This window comes from Tetrahymena thermophila (genome assembly GCF_000189635.1).
Source record: "Tetrahymena thermophila SB210 genomic scaffold scf_8254545, whole genome shotgun sequence".
NCBI classification, from domain to species: Eukaryota; Ciliophora; class Oligohymenophorea; order Hymenostomatida; family Tetrahymenidae; genus Tetrahymena; species Tetrahymena thermophila.
The window spans coordinates 795,186-816,800 of NW_002476317.1; the positions used below are offsets into that span (position 1 = coordinate 795,186).

A 21,615-nucleotide genomic window follows, 5' to 3' on the forward strand; every position below is an offset into this window, starting at 1 on the left:
AATTTAGAATAAAATAAGTTACTATTTAAAATTAAACCGTATTATATGTATTATCATAAAAATAAAATTTAAATCGTGCAGAATATATTTAAATTTTTATTTCTTATTAAAGGAATATATCTACAAATAAAAAATTATATATAATATTATTATGATTTGTGATTGAAATGGTAGTAAATTTTATTGATAAAGTAACATTTTTTATTATTATTTTTTAACTTTTTTAAATAAACTGTCTATATTAGGTCTAACTTAATTAGTGTATCCTCATATATTCTTTCTGCATATAGGGCAATTTAAGTGCTAGGTAAACCATTAGTTTATACATTTGGAGTGGAAGATATGCCTTTTTAGTTTAATAAGATATTTATAAATTATTAAAATAATAATTTTTTTTTACTTTTAATTGCATGGCAAAATATAAATTTCCTGCTTTTTTTAAAAGTTCTCTAAACAAATCATACAATCTGCATTTTCCATATTTTATAGATTTTTTATTATTATCCTTTAAACATTTTGTGAAGCTTTCTATATATTTTTAATTAAATTTATTTAATATTAAGTATAAATGATTTAATATTATTAAATATACTTTTATCTTTTGTTTATTCACAAAGTACTTATATGCTGTATAAATTAAATAGCAGGTAAAAGAAGGTATCCATACTATCATGGAAGCAATAGTCATTATAAAGCATGCTAAGAAGGCAGATTAAAACACATAACCAATTATTAACATTAGGAATACTCCCCATTAAATATCTTTTTATAAATTTTAGTAGTTAAAATAAATGTAATGTGAAATTTATAAAATAGCAAATTAATTTTCATAAATTTAGAAAGGGTTTCTCTTTTTACTTTATTTGAAATTAAATTCCGAAATGAGGTACTATTAAAATTATGAAAAAAATTACTTATATCACAATCTGTTTGTTCGAATTTTAAGTATATGCAGTTCCCAGCAATTAGCAATAGCTATTAAAAGAAGTTACTCAGCTTGTTAAAAAGGAAGTGCAAAATCCTATATGTTTTGAAGGATTTTATTAAATGTGCTTTTACACGAGCTATATGATCTTCAAAATTCAAATTCATGTTAAGGATTTAAGTATCGTCTAAGTTTTATACAAGCTCATCAAAATAAAATCTTTTAAGAATTTCTTTTTTTTGCTAGAAGTAAATTATCATAGTAAAAATATATAAAATTGTCATTTACTCTATAAATTTAATCCATTCTAACCACTTTACCAGCTCATTAGAATCACATGAATTTGATCTAAAATAGAGAACTACAAAGCATATAAAAAACTTTACTCCATGAAATATTATGCCGTAAGCTAGATCATTAATAGCTTGTTTATAGAAAAATGTAAATGCCCTATTTTTAGCAGCAAATTATTCTTTATTTTCGTTTTCATCGATTTCCTTGATTATATTAAGGTTCTCTTACTGTTGATTAGGATTTTCATTATTCTATTATTCAACTAGCGATGTATATATTTCGTTTGTTCTACTGGTTCTATTTGCTATTTGACCATCTATTTCTTCGTTTTCTTTTAAAATTTAGTTCAACTCTTAGTTAGTCTATTCATCTATGAATAAGTGTCTTTAAGCTATTACTTACTCTTCTATTTAAAAATACTTCTCGCTTATATCCATTAGATGTTTCTTATTTATAATTCTTCTATATCAAATACAGATCTTTAATTTTTTGTTTGTTTGATAATCTTATGTTAATAATAAAAACTTTTGCTTAAATAGAACCATAAAAAGCTATGATGATAAACAACAAATAGTTTGATAAAACATCAATATTGTGACAATTTAGATTAACATTACTACAATTTTGTATAATCACTTGTATGAAACTGAGAATATAAAAGAAATTTTAAAATCAAAGATCTTTATGCAAAAAAATTTGCTATTAACAAGCATAAATACTTTTTTCAGCATATTTAGAATTTTCTAGCATGATATTATCTATTATAATGTCGAAATGACAAATTTTATTTTAAATTAAAGCAACCTTTATCTTTAAAAATTTTTATTACTTTTAGATTACTTCAAAAAAAAAAAAATTTTGATAAAATCAAACTAATAGATATCGCATATTAAAAAAATGATTCCTCCGAGGTTTGAACTCGGGACCTTCAGTGTGTTAGACTGACGTGATAACCACTACACTAAGGAATCGTTTGTGTTATATTTGAAATTTAATAGGATGATAATGGATATACTTTAATAACTTGAATTTTTTTGTATTTGTAATTATTTTATGACCATTTAATTTAATGAAACTTAAAGAGTTATAGATAGAATGATTTATATGTACAAGGAAATATAAATTTAAAAATGATAATATTTATATATAGGTTTGTTTGTTTATAGTTTGGAGATATAATTTATATTTTAATTTTTAATATTTTAAGTTTTCTTTCTTTATTTCATTTATTTTCAATATTAATTCTTTATAATTTTTATTTGTATTTAATGTTTCAAAATTGTTATTCTTGATCTTCGTCTGAATCTTTTGGAATTTATGAGCAGTTTCTAACTGTTTGTAATATACAATATGCTAAGTTGACCATTTCTTTAGTGTACCTGTTTTTTTATTAAAATTATATTGAAAATAAATAATACTAGTATTTAATTACTGAAGAGGCAGATTTTTAACTGAAGCTCTACTTGCTTCGTTTAGAAGAGATTAGTATTTCATAATAAGATCTAGAGAAAGTTCTTTTTATAAAATTTCATTACATTTTTCTAATTAATCTCCATCACTATACTCAGCCTCTAAAGCAAAAACTTGGTTTTCATTGTTAGCTGATGGTGTTTGCTCATCGTTAATATTTTGGTTGCTTACATACTCCATGTCATTATTCATACCATTAAAACTAACTTCGATTTAATTTTCTTCTTCAACTTATTAGGCATTTTGATCTTGTACAAATGACATTATAGAGGTTCTTGTATTTATCTATTCTTAACTTGTATTTTTTGTTCTTATTTCTTCTTCTATCACATCCATTTGGAATTTATTTTTGTTCTTCTAAGGATTTAGATTATTTTCAATTAAAATTTAATTTTCTGGTTAAATCTACTCTTCTTCAATCATTGGAAAATCTTGTTGCTCCATTTCTTTACCTTTTTTTCCAAAATCTGAAAATATTTCATTTTTTAATGATTCGATATGAGAGTTATTCTCTTTTTAATTGATCTAACTGAATTCTTGTAGCTACTAAGTGGCAAGTTAAAAAGAAGGAGTGGAGGAAGGATCAGTTTATAATACATTTGCACTACTTTTGCTTACATTTTCTTCTTAAGCATTCCTATTATTTCTTTTTTGCTTTAAATCCTCCTTAATAGATCTAATATTTTAAACTATTCCTTAAATATCAACTTACTATCTTGAAGAGTTTTATGCAGATGCATTTTCTGTGTTTTATTATTTTATTTAATTATTGTTTAAATTTATTTAAAGTTATTTTTTACTAGGATTTTCAGCTTCAGATTTAGGCTTTTGTTCCAGTGCGTCTTAATTTTAAGTTTTTTATGTAATTAATTACTAATTTTATTAGTTTTTAGTTGTTGCATTTTATTTTTAAGTTTAATCTTTATCACTCTGCTAATTCTTTTCTTCATGTGATTATTCTATTTTCTCAATAACATTATTGTTTTTAGATTTCTTAACAGTTTCTACCTCATTAATTTCTTAATTTTCTTTTTTTTGCTAAACTTGAACTAGATTTTTAATTGGTTTATCTTTAGCTTAATTTTAAGTTTTAATTTCATTTTTATTTTATTCTTTTGACTTAATTTCTACTAATTTTTAACTTTATTCTTAAGTTGTTGAGCTTTATTTGACAATTTCCTCTTATTACTAGACTTTGCTTATATTTTTTTAATTAATATTTTCCTCTATCTAATTTTTTCCCTTTTAAGTTGGTTGATCATTTTTCTTTTATTCATTTTATTAAATGTTTATTTTCTAATTATTAATAGTTGAAGATTACTTTTTTTTGTTATCGTTTATACTATCATCATTCTATTTTATACTTTCATTGTTTGTGTTCATATTTTGATTAGATTTTTATTCAGTATTTTAATCTCCTTAACAAGTTTATTGTTATCGATCATCTTAGTTTGATGGTGTTTTTATACTTTAAATAATAGAATTTTTTTAAAGGAGTTATGGAACAAACTATTCTACTTTAGTCAGTTCTGGAGGTTACATTGATTCTCCATAGGCTTCTAATTTTGCTTTTTAATCAATATTTGCTAATTATTATTTTATGTCTATTGTTTATAGGGGAGTGCGTGATAATTTTATTGATTTGAAGTCGATTTTTGAAGTAGAGCCACCTTAAATTAATTTCTCAGTTAATTCTTTACTTTTTTATTCTTCTTGTGCTGCATTCTTTTTAAAAGAATTTAGTTCTTCCCATTATTTGGAAAATTGATTATTTTGACTCATTTTATTTTATTGATCCTCTTTCTATGTTTGATTTTTTTCAGCAGACTCAGTAGAATCAAAATTATGAGTGCTGTAAGAGCTTTTTGTTTCTTATGTAGGGATATAAATAGTACTTTCCTCTGTTTAAGCTTTAGAATTATTTTGTTAATATTATTTTTATGAACCTTATTTATAAACTCCGACTTAATTTTGATCAGCATTAGTAATTTAGCTCCTATTTTGATTTTATTATTATAAACTTTAATTCTTTGCATTATTTGATAGTGGAGATTTTGTTTAAGTTTATTAAAACTAGCTCACTTAAAAATCACCTGTACTTTCACATTTTTGTAATCTTAGCTTTTTTGCAAAATCTTAGCCTACCTTATAACCTCCATCTTTTGAATTACTTTCAAATTCGTTTTTTTTTTTACTTTCAGAGCTATTCTAATATTGAGTTCTATATCTAAAGCCTTAGTTAATTGATTAATTTGAATTGGAATTTAATGTAAGCAAACTACTTCTAACAGTGTTCTAAACGCTATGAGGTTATATATAACTTGAATTTAAATCGTATTATTAGTTTTAAGTAGAAAACAGATTATCACCTAAGATAGATGAACTTCTAGAATTTTTTTTCATTTTATCTTTGCTAAAAATAAAACTATCATCTGTATTTTCTAGCATTAAACTATGATTTTCATATTATGGTTTCTAGTAGCTAGTGTTCCCTACTAAATTTGAAAATTTATAATAATTTTTAGTCCCTTGTTAACCTACAAACTGACTATCTGCAGCTTTTGAAGAATTATCATGAGAGTATACTCCAATTTATTAATATTGATTTTCATATAAACCATCCACAGATCTAAAATTGTTTCTCTTATTTGATAAATTACTAGAGAAATAGTCTGCCTGATTTTCTCTACTTGAAGGTTATCTGCTATTCTCGTTAGATCTATTATAAATATAAATAATTTAATGATGAAACACAACTTTTTTTTTTCCAAATAAAAAATTTTATGATGAAATTATTCTTACAATAAACCATTTATCTCTTATTTAAATTTTTATAATTATAGTTTATTAGATTGTTAACTCGCATTAGATCTTAGTTCGTTTTAATGCACATGAAAATTGGAACTGTAATAAAAGTTATCAGTGCCATCCTCTGCATTATCAAAATCACTAAAAATATATATTGTATAGAAATATTACATTTTGAAATGATTTTTATTACAAAATTACATATCAAAAAAAGAAATTTATTGGTGCTACTAGGATTACATAGATGCTACCTTGTTTGGGGATGGGTTATTGTTATTAAAGCTATCATAATTTAAAAATGATTATTATGTAGGCTACTTGAAGGCTAGCTGTGATGTTTGAGAGTATGTATTATGACCTGCAATATTACTATTAAACATGCTGATATTCTATGGCTAAGTCTAGTATTTCTAATTGTAATTTAAAAAATTTTTAAATTAATTTTATTTTCTATCAGACAATTCAAAAATGCTTCCTACAATATTTTCTGCAGTAATTGAATCTCTAACATTTAAATTTAAAAAACTTCTCTCTGCTGTACTCCCAGTAAACTGAGATAAATTACTTCCAAACAAAGAAGATTAATGATTCTATTTTCCCTTTAAATCAAATATCTGGATATCATTTTAAAATAAAGTAAGAAAAAAGTATTTCATTTCACTGATTAGATATCTAAATAATATTGGATAAATAAATTAATCTTACTTCGTTCATAGCAATATCTCTTCTTAAATCACTGCTGTTGTTGTTTAAAAAGCTGTTAGGCTTTTAACTAAACTAATTTTTTAGATAAAGCCATTTAAATTTGAATTGTTTTTTGATTGATTAATAAAATTACGTATGACATATTTATAATCTCTATTTTTTGTCCTACCTACCTATATATTTATTTAATTGTTTATTACTATTTGTTAGTTTATTATATTTTTCAATTTTTGTAAACTAAAAAGAATATTAATTAGTTAGTTTGTGTATTTTAAATTTTGTTATTTTTTAATCAATTTTTAATTTCAAGTATCTTTATTTTCAAAGTTAATTACTATAACTATTAGGTAAGAAAAATTGATATTAAACATTAAAAATTGCTGTTATCAACCAATTAAACAATAATTTCGATCATTGTGCAAAAAAAGTAAAATTATAAATGTGGTCTTTAAAAATTTGAGTTGATATTTTAAAATATTGTTAATTTTAATACTTTCTTATATTATTATATATTTTTGATGCAAATATTTTAATAAATTTCAGTCATTTAACTTAAGATAAAAATAAATAAAACTAAGTATAAAATAGATTTTACAAATAAAAAAAATATAAAACTAAATAGAATTAATTTAAAAGAGCGATATTAAATTTACAGATTTATTTTAATTCTTATAAGTGATTTAAATTGTTTTAACTAAAATAGTCATGTAATAATACAAATCTAATTCACTAAGGATGAATACAGCTATTTTTAAGAGTTTATTCGTTTTTTTTATTGAATTTAATAAATTGTTTCAATACCCTTTTTTAGTTTTTCACTTCAAATTTCTTTTTAGATGCTAATATATGATAATATTTATTAATTATAAAGCTTTTTAATATAATTTTAGTTCGAAATAAATACTAAATAACTAAGGTTAATATTTACATGATTATATTTAATTCTTTTAAAGTAATATGTTTGTTGATATTCTAAACATATCATATGCTGGTATAAATATTTTTTACATATCCTGATATTTATATAAAAATTAAAATGGAAATTCAATAAATAAAAAGTAATTTTATTACTTATTAATAATGAATGATTTCATTTTATTTACTTCATAAATAAGATAGATATATTATGATTTTAAAGTAAATATTTTGGCTGAATTAGAATATTATTTCAATATTTTACAAAAAAATTTAGTTAAAAGTTTAATTTTATAATCATATGAGTAATATTAAAAAATAACTTGCTAGCCTTATTAGCTACATTATCTAAACTATTGAAAAAATTGAATTTATTTTATTAAGAAATTCAAAATTATTTAAATAATTTGTTTAATTCTATTTTAAATATATAGATTAGATGATAAGATGTATTTTTAAGTTGGGGAGTAAATAATAAAAGTGATGTAAAATGTTAAACTAATAATTGTTATTTATAAAGTTGTCTAATTTAGTGAAATATTATTTTTTAAGACTATTTTAAAATTTAAAATGATTAAATTAAAAATATTTAATTCAAAAATTAATTTAGATATGAAAAAAATAATAAAAAAATTTAGACAATAAAAATATATGTATGTAAATATGTACTGTTTTGAAAAATATCAACTAATTAATTTTCGATTGTTTCTGCTTTCATCATATCAAATATATGGCACTTAAGTGTTATATAATAAATGATTATTTGTTTATTTATTTATTTTGTTAGTTATTTAGTATGTTAGCTAGTATTTGAAATGTCAAGATTCAGAAAAATATTAATTAGTTTATCGCAGATATTATGATAAGTTTTGATACAAATAATAAAGAGAAGAAAAGAAATAAAATGAAAAATAAAGAAGCTCTTTATTGATTAATCGAATTATAAATTATTAAGTCTTAAAAAAGATAAAGAAAATCTAAATAAATAAAAAAGGAATTTTAGTAAATAGTCTCTTAAAATGGCCTAAAGTAAATCCTTCTTTTTGTAGATCAAAGAATATCAAAGATATAAACCATTTTTTTATTTCGAAAAAATTAGCTGCTCATCAAAATAGATATCAAGGTGGTCTTTGCTATGCCTAATGCAACGAATTATTCTCTGTAATTAATTTTCCATCAGACATATCCAAAATGCATATTATAAAATTCAATAAATGAGAATACATTCAAATTAAATTAAATAATAAAGATAGTGCTATCAAATTAACTCATTTTTAAATATAAAATATAATAGTTCTGGAATCCTTCTATTCAATAATGCTGGAAGGGTTGCGATTTCGGAGTTGGCAGAGTCAACGATCCTGAAGGAAGGTATAAAAAATTTATTCTTAGATTTCTTTTTCTGCCTTTTATTTTTATTTGCTTATGTGTTTGTACATTCAAAGAAAGCAAGCAAGCATACAAAATATAAGGCAAAATTTCAAGCATATCTTAAAAAAAGCATTGAAAATAACTAGGCAACTTAGATTTTTAGATTTTGAAAATGCAGATATGAAATGGTTTTAAATTAAAATATTTTTCTGAATTATTTAGAATCGAAGCTCAATAAATGTGCAAAAGATGGGCTGCTGAATTATACTGGACTTACAAGGGTGAACTCGGTAGACTCATTAATTTAATTATTCACATATTTTTTAGCATAAAGTGCAATCAATCATAAATGATTATTTTTATTTGAAAAAATTTGCAATAAAAATGATAATATTTTATATAATAATAGACACTATCAAGGATTTGAGAGTTCATGCTGATATGTACCCTACTACTCCTTAAAATGTTTACAGAGCTTGCTTAGCTGGTGTCCGTAGATAAAAGTTCTGAAAAAAGATGTTTGGCTGGTAAATTGATTTGATTGAGAGTTTATTAGTAAGTAAATGAAATCAATCAAGCAATTAATCTGTAAAAAACAAATATAAATAAATTAATAGGATGGATATTAGTTGAAGAATTAATTAGTTAGTTAAATTATTCTTTAAAAAGAAATATTCTTTCAAACTTATTGTTGTCATATGTGTTCTTAATGTGGCAAAGTATACATAATCGACAACACGATACAATTATGCAAAATTATTATTGATTTACAAGCTATTTTATTAAGATAGGGAAATTTAATAATTTGTAGATATTTTCTAAAAATGTTTTAAAATTCTAGTTAAAAAAGCTAGCTTTTATTTTTAATTTTAATATTAAAATAATGAGAAAGAAATATTAATTTAATGCCTAATAATAAATAGCTAATTTCTAAACTTTAATATTTTGCTATTAAATATATTTTTAAAGTGATATTTCTGCTTTTCATCAAAATAAATGTTTTAATTATAAAATTATTTATAAAAAGTAAAATTTATTATTTTTAAATTACTTTATCAAAATAAAATGTAGTAACTTTAAAAAATAAGAAATAATAAAAATTTACCTATAAATTATATCATTTGAATATTTTATTTCAATAAATGCAATATTAAAATGATCTTTTAAAAAATTTTAAATAAAGAATCATTTTCATTAAAAATTTATTTATTTATTTATGTTTTAAATCTCTATTTAACTTTAGAAAATTTAACTTATTAATTCAAAATTAAATGATTAAAAAACAAATAATAGCTTTTTTTTTCTTCAAAAATTATCTTATTTGAATTTTTTTAGAAATGAATTTCTAAATATTACTAATTTCATTGCTAATAATAAACTAGATTGATTTTATGATCATTTTAAAATACTACATATTTTATGAAAAATAATTAGCAATTGTTTATTGTTAGAAAATTTTTTTTTAAAATTTATTGAAAATAACTTAAAATAATTAGGTTTTTTTGTATAAATTTCTAATGAGAGAGTGGTAGTTTTAGAAGTGATTAAAATTAATTTAAACTTATAACATCCAATGGATTGCAAATATATCCTTGTGAATTTTTGTAAAATTTATAATTATTTATATTATAAGGGTAATGTTGTTAATTAAAGCGCATATTAGTAGCATTTATCTGTTAATCTAAAATGATCTTAATCAATAGATGAGAATAAATGGATGGGTGTATGGATCGATATCTAACATTAAATTATAGTTTTATAGAGCAAGAATTGAATTTTCACTTATTCATAATAATAGGATTCTTATTCATACCAGAATTTGGAGAACCTCCCCTTGGACTACCTGGGTTAGTATTAGTAATGGTTTTATTAGCCAAGAAGTTGTATCCATATTTAGGTACTTAAAAGTTCTTAGGAGAACCTCCACTATTATTTGATGATAAATTAGGTAAGTTATTGTTTATTCCACCACTTTTTTTAATTGGATTCTAAGCATAGTTGTATTACATAGTAGTTGTATTAATATTATTGTGACTATTGTTTGGAGAATAATTTGGTGGTGAAGGATTTTAGTTTTTAGGAGAAGATTGCTTATTAGATACATTTTAAGGTGCCTTAAAGAAAGGTTAATAATTAGTTGCTCTTGGAGAAGATTTTCCTGAACCAGAATTAGAGATAGCAGCTGCAACATTTTATTAAGATATTTACATCATTTTCTATTAGAGTTAATTCAGAGGAGAATTTTATCTGTTTACCATTTATAAATTTGCTGGGCTTTATGATTTTTAAGAAAAGGGAGCATTTTTAGTTGAGTAAGCTTTAACATTTTCATCCATATGATTATTTTGATGCATGAAGTTGCTATTTATATTTTCTCTAGGAGACATATTGTTAATATTCATATTAGCTATAAGATTATTATTTTAGTTATTTCCTTATTACTGAGTCCCGTTTTAATATTAATATTATTATTATTATTATTATTATTACTACTGTTGCTACTATTAAACCTATTTATTCTAACTGATTAAATTATTTTACATATTAACTTAGCTCTACAAAACGTTTTCATTTCGTGATGTTAGGTTTATGGGAGAGTAGTTCTATTGCCTAAAAGGTTATTGAACAGGAATTTGCTATGTCATTTATTACTATTAAATAGATTAAGCGTTAATCTATTGAGGCATCTAAGAGTTATTCTTTGATGGTAAAAGATAAAAATTTAGAATAGAAAATAAAATTAATTAATTAATTAATTAATTAATTATTTACTGTTAGCCTTGGTGAATTTGCTTTTGTATGTTCAAGAGTATCGATTGCTATCAAAACAGGATTTTATTGAGTTTCTGCTTCTCTGTTAAACTCATAACCAAAGAAGTTTCTATCAAGCTTTAAACCAAATAAATTTCACTCATACAATAAAAAAAAAATGAATTAATTACCTTAATGTTTTTTTTCTTTTTATCATCATTACCCCATGGATCACCTTCTTCATCAAATTTATCAAAATTACTAACATCTTCACTGGACTTAACCTAAGTTATATTAATTATAAATGATAAAATATACTCTTAATAATAGTTAGTTTGATGTTGGTTACTTCTGGAATATATGGAGGAGTTTTTTCTCTCATTCTTTTCCAATCAACACCAACAAAGAAAGGATGGATTTTTATTTCTGTCACACCATTGATACCGAGTCTTTCAGAGGAGTCAGCAATTAATTTCCTAATTAAATCAGCAGCAGCTGGAGAAAGGTTAGCTTCTGGTGGAATTTAAAAAGTTTTTTTCCATTGCATGATTTTTTGGCATGTGATTGGAGGTTCATCACTAAAGAAAGGAGGATAACCTACTAACATTTCGAATAGTATAACTCCTAAGCTCCACCAATCAACAGTTTCTGTATAACCATTTTGCCCAAAAACTTCTGGAGCAATGTAATCAGGAGTTCCTACAGTAGAAAATGCAAGCTATATTTTATAATTAAAAAAAATAAATTATTTATTTGATGAAATAGAACTTACTTATCTATTTCTTTAGTAGTTAGCTGGTCTTTTAGTTAAAAGCACCTTTGGATCTAATTTTGCAGCATCGATATTCTCTTTTTTTCCGAATTCAATTTTAGGCTTAATTTCCTAGTTATTTTATTAAATAATTTTAATCAAGCTAAATTTTTGATTCCAATGTTAAATAAATACTGTTTGCTTGCATAAACCGAAATCTGATAATTTAATATGACCATCCTTAGCAATAAGGATATTATCCGGTTTTAAGTCTCTGTGAATATAATTCATTTTATGAACAGAATCTATAGCCAAAACTAGTTCTGCAGTATAAAACTTAGCTTCTTCTTCTGTGAGAATATCTTTCTTAATCAGTACATTCATTAAATCTTTATTTAAAAGTCGAATTAATTTTTATAAATAAATAAAAATTTCTTACCTCCACCAGCTAAGTACTCCATCACTAAATATAAGTATTTTTCATCCTAATATTTTAAATATCAAACTAAATTTTGAATTTTATTATTAAGAAGCTGATTAAAAAATAAATAAATGTTTTTTGTTTATAAAAATTCATTGAAAATAAATTTTTTGTCAGTTTTTTGTTTTTCAAGAAATGAAGATTTGATAGATGCCTGACTGACTGACTACATTCGTTCATTTGTTAAATTTAAAAAAGCAATTTTTATTTATTTTTTATCTTTATCAATAAAGAAAAATAACTAAAATTCAAAAGAAAAGAATCAATAACTACTGATTTTTAACAATGCTAATTAATTTTAAAATAAGCTATTTATTTTAATTTAGAATTAAGGCTGATTGTTTGCTTATTACTATTTATTATCTATTTAGTTTATTTGAAAGGAATAACAATAAAATGCATCTATCTGTATTTGTATATTTATTTATTTTATTTTCAGCTTTAAAAGACTTGTTTAAAAGATAACAGGATAATTACTTAGAATGAGCTTTTCAACTCAACAATCCAGGGATTTCCTGTTGATGATAGAACTTACTATTCAGATCTTATATGCCCAATTTAAGTTTTATTAGACATTTCTAATTTGTTCATTCTTTTAATAGCAACTATCTCTTATGTTTATTTATCTCTACAAACTCTAACTTCACCGAATGCACCTCTTCCAATAATACTTACTGGATCATAGTCTTTTGTCCCTTTTTTTTATCTCCTGTTATTAAGATTCAATAATTAATTAAATGTTTTGAAAATATTTTTTCATTGGTTTTAGGCTAATATAGAAAACAAACATCTTAAATGTTTAATATTAGCATAATTAAGAGTATGTCTATTGCTAAAACTATTAAAACAAAAAAATATCTTACAATCTTCTATTGTTTTCAGATTCTTTTTACAAAACATCTCTTTTGATTATAGTTTATTCTTAAGGTGTAAATTGCATTTCTTACATTTTCTTATTTAATTCATTCCAGTATTCTTTATTTTCTCTCTCTTTTTACAGCATCATAGCATATTTTCCTAATTTAAAATAAATTTAAGTTAGATTTGTAAACTAAAATAATAAATTCATACTCTCTATGTAAGCTTTAGCAGCCTCAGCCCTATCTTTAGTGGCAGCTGATATCTAAGGTTCTTTTCTTCTAACAGGAACCTATTGTTACTGTTACTATTAAGCCTACTATTGTTACTACTAATTAATTTGATTCATTTACTGCTAAGTAATCTATTACTACTATGTCTACTATTGTTATTATTGCTGAATACCAGCTTACATTTGCTAATTCTGAATCATTTAAAATAATGCAATTCAAATTTAAATATCTATCCTCTTTAGGTTGTTTCAAAAATTAACTTTATTTTATATCTTTAAAAGTAGTATTATTTGTTTTTGCTTTGTTTGTCTTTATTTAAAGAGTTTTATGCTTTTAAATTTGTATAATCTGTTTCTAATTTTTTTTTTCTTTGTTTTTCTGTTAATTAATATGTCAAAAATTGACTCATCACTCAAAAATTAATAGTAAATAAATCAAAATTTACTTCGTATATTTTTTAAATGAATTATTTTTGAAAAATTAAAAGAATAATTAAATGCGATTTCATTTAAATATAAGTAGAAAAAACTACCTTACAGGACAATGTCTAGTGTTTATCAATATTTAACATGTATGATTATCAAACTAAATTTCATCAAGAGATTTTATTTAATTATTAAATTCAATTAAATATATAAAAATTAAAGTAAATCTACAATTAAAAAATTAGTTTCAAATAAAGAAATTAATTTAATAATTTTTTTATAAAAGTTATTAAAATTTTTATTAAAAAAAATAATTTATCTATTTACACATTCATTCTTAATTTAAAATATCTATTAAAGTATTAATATGAAGATTTAAAATTTCTTAATTTTAGTTTCAAAAATTTTCAAACTAAAGCTTAACTAGAGTCACACATTTTAATTATTTTATATAATTTTGTTTTTACAAATGCAATTTGGAAACAAAATAAATTAATTAATTTGTTAATTTCATTTTTAAATTTCCATGCTTATTTGATATTTTTGAATGCTAAATAATCTTTAATAAAAGCCATATTCATAAAAATATATGACAAAAACCCTATAATTTGTTCCTAATTTTGTATAATTACCTAAATTAAATAATTTTTTATAATTTAATTATTATTTTTTTTAATTAAAATAGAAATTTCAAATTCTACATAAGTTAATATTTACATTTCAAAGGTTTATTTAATTTGATAAAAGTTAATTTAAAAAAAAAACAATGTTAAAATTAAACTTATGGTGAATTTCATCAAAAAAATGTTTTTATTTTATAAACAATAAAAAGTTGAAATATTAAATTTTTGGTGTATTGATGGATAAAATTGAATAAGGGATATTTACAAAAGAAAGAAAATGAATTGAGGCTTTTTTTTAGGTATGAAAAAATAATTATGTTTTTGTTACCAAAAATTAATTTTGTTTTATGGCATAAAATCAGTATTGAGATTTGAAGAATCAAAAGAGATAAAAAAAAAAGACAACAAATTAATCAAATAAAATCAATAGATATTTCATGCTTGATAAATAATCTAAAACAAACCAATATAATTAATTTTTTGCATACAAATTATATTTAGTATTGAAAATCATATTATTGACTTGATTATTTTAAATTGTCAAAATTTATTTGATTAATAAAAATAGAAAGCTTTCAAGAGATATTACTAAGTCATTAAATACATACTTCTTAAAAAGATAAATGTTTAATTGCTGTTTAAAGAATAATTAAAAGCATGACGATGATGATAACGGCAATAAAAAAAAGGATAAAAGGCTAAAAAGTTAAATAAATATGAAGACAATCAACACTAATGATGAATCTATCTCTTAATTATAAGATACAAAACATTATACAAATAATTTAACAGTAACAAAGACAGATATTTAGAATAATATGAATGCTAATACAGGAATACATAATTAATAAGGGTATATATCTGAAAAAAGTATACTCTCTCATTTGAATAGTGAGAAGAAAAACCATAGAGACACAGTAGAAACACATAATAACAATAACAACAATTATAATAGCTTTTTTACTTCTGGTATGAATACTCCTAATTATGACTATAATTTCAAAGGTTAAGATATCAATTAATCTGATAAAAAAGGCAATTAGTAAGTAGCAACTGAGAAGGATAAAACAATTGCTTGTTCTTTAGATGCGAGTAATTTAGAGCATTTTTAAAAAATTTTTGAAAAGAAGTAGGTAAAAGATTAGTAATTCGTGTAGCAAATAGACCAGTAAGTAAAGCAAAGGTTTCTTTTGAATAAATTCTTTTTTTTGAGAGACTAAGGAAATAAGTATGTTACTCTTGCTTATTGCAGTTATTAAGCTTTTTATGTTAATGGCGGGACATTTAATTATTCATTAGCGTCAAATAAGAGTACATAAAGTATCTTAAATAACACTAGTTTATTATTCAAAGCAGCTCCTAATTAGAATTTAAATGTTTCAAAGCAAATAAATACAAGCTAAGATAGTATAAATTCTTAAAACAATTCTACTATCTTTACTACTAGTAAAGTACAAAATAACAATGTTGATTTTTTAAACTACTAAAGTCTATATGCAAAATTTAAAGTAGATATGGATTAGACTGAAAATTTCACACCTTAAAAAATAGCATTTCATATTGCCTAAAAATTTAAAAAATACCCTATCTTAATAGACGCCTGCTGTGGTATTGGAGGAAATACTGTGCAAGTAATACTTAAATATAACAATCAAAAATTTACAATTTATTTTTCAATAACATTTTAATAATTTTACAATTTTTTATTTAATAAAAATAGTTTTCCAAAATCAATAAATTTGTTTTTGCTGTTGACTAGAGCTATAGAGCTATTAAAACATGCAATGAAAACATAAAAAACCACAAATAAGATGTCTCAAATGTAGAATTCATTTAAGCAGATTTTTTATCATTAGAGTGTGGCGAGCTAGGCTAATTAAGAGCTGATATTGTATTCATAAATCCACAGATAGATATGATTTCTGAAACAACAAAACCTGATATCTTTAAGCATTCTTCTCCTAATCTCTTAAAAGCAATGAAAAATGCATACAGAATGTCAAAAAACATAGCTATTCTACTACCCTATTACATAGATATAAACCAAATTCCTATATTATTGGATAAGTTTTATAGAATCTACAGAAATTTTCCTTTGTAAATTTAAGAATTTTAATTTTCCAAAATACTTATTTATTTGAATTAAAAAAATAATATTTTTGTAGAGACATGATTTAACATCACTGCCCTCACATAGAGATTATTTATATGAATGGAAAAATTAAGTATTTCTTGATTTTATTAGGTGACGCATCTAAGGTTATTTAATTTATATTTTTAATTTATATGAATTTGTTAAATTAATTTTTAAAAAATAGATATCTTAAGAAGATGAAATTAAATTTCTCCAAGAGTACATATTAGATAATAGTCCATATAAAGGACCTTATGAAGAAAAAGTGTTAGAGTTGTTAAATACTATATTAAGGAAAGTAGGTATGTTTAAATTAATTAGATGTTTAGCTAAATCAATTGATATCAATGATCTTTAGAAGTAAAAAAATTTACTAAATTCTTTTAGTGATGAATTAGAAAAAGAGGGCATTATCCATCAAAAAGAAATCAAAAATATGTTAAATTTAACAAACAATATTTCAAATGTTTGTGAAAGTGCTTCTGACTTAGTAGGGTCTCCAAACTAATTTCCAAACAGTTTCACATCTTAATAAAGCTTTTAGTTAAATGTTTAATAAGGTTCTCTTGTATAATCTTAGGAATTAAATTAATAGTTACCAAAAGCTACTAGCTCAAAGTAAATATCATTTGATAAGGATTCATAAAGCAACTCATTTTATGGAGGAGGAGTAGAAAGCAGTCTCGGAGATTTGTTAGAAAAAAAAGATAGCTTAAGTGAAAATGATATTTCTGATAATTACTCCAATAATGAAAGTGATTTCTATTTCGATGAATATAATAACATTCCAATAGATGGAAATAAAATTAATTTAAATGTAAATAATCAAATAAAGTCAATTTGATTCACCTTTCCTATTTCAATAATCTTAAAAAGTCTTAGTAATCTTAAAAATAAAAAAATAAATAATAAAATTAATTATCACATAAAAAAAGATATTGATGATGGATGGATAACTCATACAAATCTTTATCGATAATAAAACATTTATAAACTTATCAAATTAATTCAAATTAAAACTTATATAAATGTATAATAAAATTGATTGATTGAATAGTATATTTTACATAAATTAACTATTAATAATTATCTCTAAAAACAAAAATATTTTTTCTAAATTTTAAAAATAAAAAAATTAATTAACAAACAAATAAATTAATAAAAGATATGATATCAAAATGAATTAAAACTTAACAAAGTTATTTTAATTAGTTAAATAATATTAAATTAATTAATAATTTCAAAAATATTTATGTTTGCTTCTATTTAAATAAATATCAAAATAAATAGACTTAAAGCAAGTTTATTTTTTAATGTTAAAAATAAAATAAAAGAATAAAATTTTTTCTAATTACTATTTAATTAATTGTGATTAACTATTTAATAATTCAAATAAGTTTATTTTTATAAATGTATAAAGTATCTTTAAGAGCAGTAAATTTTTAATCAAAATTAATTCAAGATATTAAAAAAATATTGTTTATTTATTTTAAAAAGAAAAGTAAAATCTGCTTAAAGATAATAATTGGTTAAACTTTCTTTATGAAATAATTAAGAAAAATTTGCCCAAAGTACATGATTAAGTAAAATATTAATTGATTATATGTGATTGATGATAAATTTGTTTTTAAAGTAAGTTCATGAAAAAGATGTATGATACTCTTTTAAAGGATAATAATCTTAAAAAAATGAATTCAAGATAATTAAGAATATTTTATTGCTTTTTTAAGAAGGTAACACAAATCTGATGAAAGTGAAGTTAGTTAATCTTTCTTTATGAAATATTTAATAAAATAATAGAACAGAGTAATACATAATTATGTAAATACTATTTAATAGGGATTAATGATTAATTAATTCTTATAATAAGTATATAAATTATTAGTAAATTTATTTAATTTTTTTAATAATTACATTAGATTTTATTAGATGAAATTAAATTATTTACATAATTTTATTATTGAAATATTAAATTATTTCAGAAAAATCTATTTTATTTATTTCAATATTTTTGGTTATTAATTATTTCAATAAGAATGAATGCTAATTTAGTCATTCATCCTCAGTTTTTAAGCGAGCCATATTTTTTTAAGTTTTCTATTTGGTTTGATATATCCATTGGAGATAGCCAGGTGTCTTTTAATATCTTTTATTTAAAATTTAAAACAAAATTTAAAATTTTATAAATATATTTTAATATTTAATTACTGATGTTGCATTTATTCTTTCGTTGTTATTTGTGTTTAGTATTTTTTATATTAAATATTTTGCTCCTGTAGAAACATGAGGTGGGAATTTGGCTTCTCCTCTTTATATCTCTTTGAAAAGTGTTTTATCATCTATACCTCTAAAAGGAAAAGTACCACACAACATAACATACAAAAGAATACCAGCTGCCCAAATATCTACTGGCTATCCGTAATATTCTTTTTTAGCTACTATTTCAGGTGCCATATAACCTTGATTATTTTAAAATTGCTATTAAATTTTGAACAATATTTAAAATATTTACTTGGGGTTCCACAAAAAATAGATAACTTTTTTTCAGGTGGAATAATTATGGAAAATCCAAAATCAATAATTTTAACATTATTTTATTTATCAAGTAATATATTTTCAAGTTTGATATCTCTATGTACAACATTTTTAGAATGCAGATACTCTAAGCCTAAAATTAATTATTTAAATATCCTCTTTGCTTCATTTTCAGGTAGTTTTCTTCCAGTATGCAGTTTCAGGTATGAATGAAGTGAGCTTGATCCTACATATTCCATTACTAAGTTAATCTTAAAGTAAAAAATATTGAAAGTAGAACAATTTAAATAAAAAGAAAATTTAATTATTTTGTTCATTCAAAAAAATAAAAATCAATCAATTAATTTTTATGAATGAAAGAAGTTTTTGGTGAAATAATTGCTCAATCTATTTAAATTTGAGGAAGATTTAAATGTAATTTTATAAAATTGCTGAAATCAATCACTTCATATTGAACTAATTTTCAAAAATAATAAATACATGCTTTGGAGTATCTATTGTTTTAAATAATTTTATACAGTGGCTATGATCTAGCTTCTACAATATTTAAATCTCTCTTTGGACATTTTTCTTCTTTTAGGGATCAAATAGTTTAAATTTTTCGTATAGCTTCACTGCAACTTTAATATTGTTAACTTTATCTACACCTAGTTTTACAGTCGCATAGCTTCCCGTTCCTTTAGTAATAATTTAAGTAAAAATCATTTTAAAACTAACATTTTTTTAACTTATTATTCTTTTATATATAGCTTAACATAATTTATAAGCAGAATAATGATTAAAAATAATTACCTATAACAGGACCTAATGTATAATTTTCAAGTTAATTTATAGAATTTTAAGTTTAAGTAATAGGTGATAGACTTCCTTATTATATATTAGTTGTAGTGATCTTACTTGAATCTATCATTACTTTTTTTACATTCTCTTTGTCTTAAGTCTTTTTATTTAAAAATTTTTTGTTAAATAAGAGTAGGAATAACTTTTTAGGCATTTAATATTTTAAATTTACTACAATTTATCTAGAATTTCTCACAGAATTCAATGAAGATTCTCTGCGCCCTTAAGACACTGTATTATTGTTGTTTGAAGGTTTTAGAACATTTTTCATTGAACCTATTACTTATTGCTCCTTCTGGCTTGTGTTGTTTTTTAAATAAGGAATAGCAGTTAGGGTGTTTGGTTTTGTTCTGCTTACTGGTGGCTTTGAAAAACTGCTAGCTAAGTTTTCATCTTTAACTTTTCTTGAAGCTAGCTACTAGAGCTCTTTCTCGAGCATTTAGGCTTATCTTTCAATTTTAGCTTTCTTCTCTTTCTATAAAAAGTACATCTTTCTTTATTACCTTTATTTTTGATTATTTTTGTAGCTTGGTTGAAAGATAATATTTTTTTTTAAGTAAATTTAAAAGATGTGATTTTCTGATTGTTTATTTATTTATTTATTTTCTCACTTTGAAATGTTTTTCTGATTTTATGATTAAATTTCAATAAAGTCTTAAGCCTTATTAATAAATATTTAAAACCAACAATTTTTTCTTAACTACCCACTTTTTATTGATTAGCTGTTAAGATTAATTAAATTCATCACTAAAAACTCACTTTAGCTTAAAATAAGTTCACATCAATCAGATTGTATGTTTTAACCTTCTGAATTAATTCTTTTAAAAAATATAAAAATTTAAAATTAGAATAAAATATTAAATGTTATTTTTTTATGTATAATTTTAAAAGAAATAGTATTAATTATCTATCTATGAAATTTATTACCTAAAATAAATTTAAGAGAACTATAAATCCCAGAGTCTATACAAAAATATATTTTTCTTTATCATTTAATTTAAATATTCTTTAGTTGTAATTTTCAATTAAACATTAAAATAAATATTATTTATTTGTTTCTTCTTGTCTAAAATTTAATAAATCTTCTAACATATTATTTTTGCTAAAACTATTACTTATTTTCAAACTTTTAAGATAAATAATTTTTTGCAAATTAAAATTAAAAATATCTTTATTTTATTTAAAATAAGTATCAAAATTAAAAATAAATTATTGATTTTAATTTTTTTAGTCAGATATTTTTTGAGCTACTTGAATTTAATATAAAAAAATAATATAAATTATTTTTTATTTTTTATCAATTTAATAATTTAGAAAATATATTACAAAGATAAAATTTATAAAATTTCTAACTCAAAAATAAATTTTTCTAAAATGATTATTTATATATTTAGATATTATTATTGAATAATGTTTAAAAACAATTTGCTTAATATCAAGTTTTTGAAAGATTTTTTTTAAAATAAAAACAGTATTAAAATACAATTAAATATATA

The 21,615-nt window shown here is 21.8% G+C and overlaps 6 protein-coding genes across 6 annotated transcripts; 2 read left to right on the forward strand and 4 right to left on the reverse strand. All coding sequences in view use genetic code 6, as the record gives it.

The window, feature by feature from the left end:
• Positions 1-267: 267 nt before the first annotated feature.
• TTHERM_00151550 (zinc finger, C3HC4 type (RING finger) protein) lies at positions 268-1,656 on the reverse strand (the record flags this gene model as incomplete). The annotated part of the gene is made up of 4 exons (XM_001021689.2): positions 268-346; positions 401-528; positions 593-762; positions 915-1,656. 4 exons carry the CDS (start codon positions 1,654-1,656, stop codon positions 268-270), a joined length of 1,119 nt encoding a protein of 372 aa, XP_001021689.2.
• An 836-nt stretch (positions 1,657-2,492) lies between these two features.
• Positions 2,493-6,344, reverse strand: TTHERM_00151570 (hypothetical protein; the record flags this gene model as incomplete). Its single annotated transcript, XM_001021690.2, has 7 exons — positions 2,493-2,598; positions 2,652-5,408; positions 5,492-5,638; positions 5,699-5,907; positions 5,977-6,111; positions 6,203-6,274; positions 6,336-6,344. 7 exons carry the CDS (start codon positions 6,342-6,344, stop codon positions 2,493-2,495), a joined length of 3,435 nt encoding a protein of 1,144 aa, XP_001021690.2.
• A 1,702-nt stretch (positions 6,345-8,046) lies between these two features.
• TTHERM_00151580 (hypothetical protein) lies at positions 8,047-8,998 on the forward strand (the record flags this gene model as incomplete). The annotated part of the gene is made up of 5 exons (XM_001021691.4): positions 8,047-8,146; positions 8,217-8,278; positions 8,412-8,488; positions 8,711-8,778; positions 8,898-8,998. The coding sequence occupies exons 1-5, from the start codon at positions 8,137-8,139 to the stop codon at positions 8,996-8,998; spliced, it is 318 nt and encodes a 105-aa protein (XP_001021691.3). The 5' UTR covers positions 8,047-8,136.
• Positions 8,999-10,266: 1,268 nt separating this feature from the next.
• TTHERM_00151590 (Serine/Threonine kinase domain protein) lies at positions 10,267-13,762 on the reverse strand (the record flags this gene model as incomplete). Its single annotated transcript, XM_001021692.2, has 10 exons — positions 10,267-11,187; positions 11,261-11,377; positions 11,431-11,523; positions 11,589-11,957; positions 12,012-12,122; positions 12,186-12,379; positions 12,430-12,475; positions 12,949-13,180; positions 13,335-13,488; positions 13,543-13,762. The coding sequence occupies 10 exons, from the start codon at positions 13,760-13,762 to the stop codon at positions 10,267-10,269; spliced, it is 2,457 nt and encodes an 818-aa protein (XP_001021692.2).
• Positions 13,763-15,233: 1,471 nt separating this feature from the next.
• Positions 15,234-17,588, forward strand: TTHERM_00151600 (RNA cap guanine-N2 methyltransferase; the record flags this gene model as incomplete). The annotated part of the gene is made up of 4 exons (XM_001021693.3): positions 15,234-16,241; positions 16,331-16,707; positions 16,776-16,869; positions 16,929-17,588. 4 exons carry the CDS (start codon positions 15,234-15,236, stop codon positions 17,586-17,588), a joined length of 2,139 nt encoding a protein of 712 aa, XP_001021693.2.
• A 1,218-nt stretch (positions 17,589-18,806) lies between these two features.
• Positions 18,807-20,609, reverse strand: TTHERM_00151610 (Serine/Threonine kinase domain protein; the record flags this gene model as incomplete). The annotated part of the gene is made up of 6 exons (XM_001021694.2): positions 18,807-18,890; positions 18,953-19,203; positions 19,257-19,530; positions 19,760-19,956; positions 20,072-20,219; positions 20,295-20,609. The coding sequence occupies 6 exons, from the start codon at positions 20,607-20,609 to the stop codon at positions 18,807-18,809; spliced, it is 1,269 nt and encodes a 422-aa protein (XP_001021694.2).
• Positions 20,610-21,615: the final 1,006 nt, after the last annotated feature.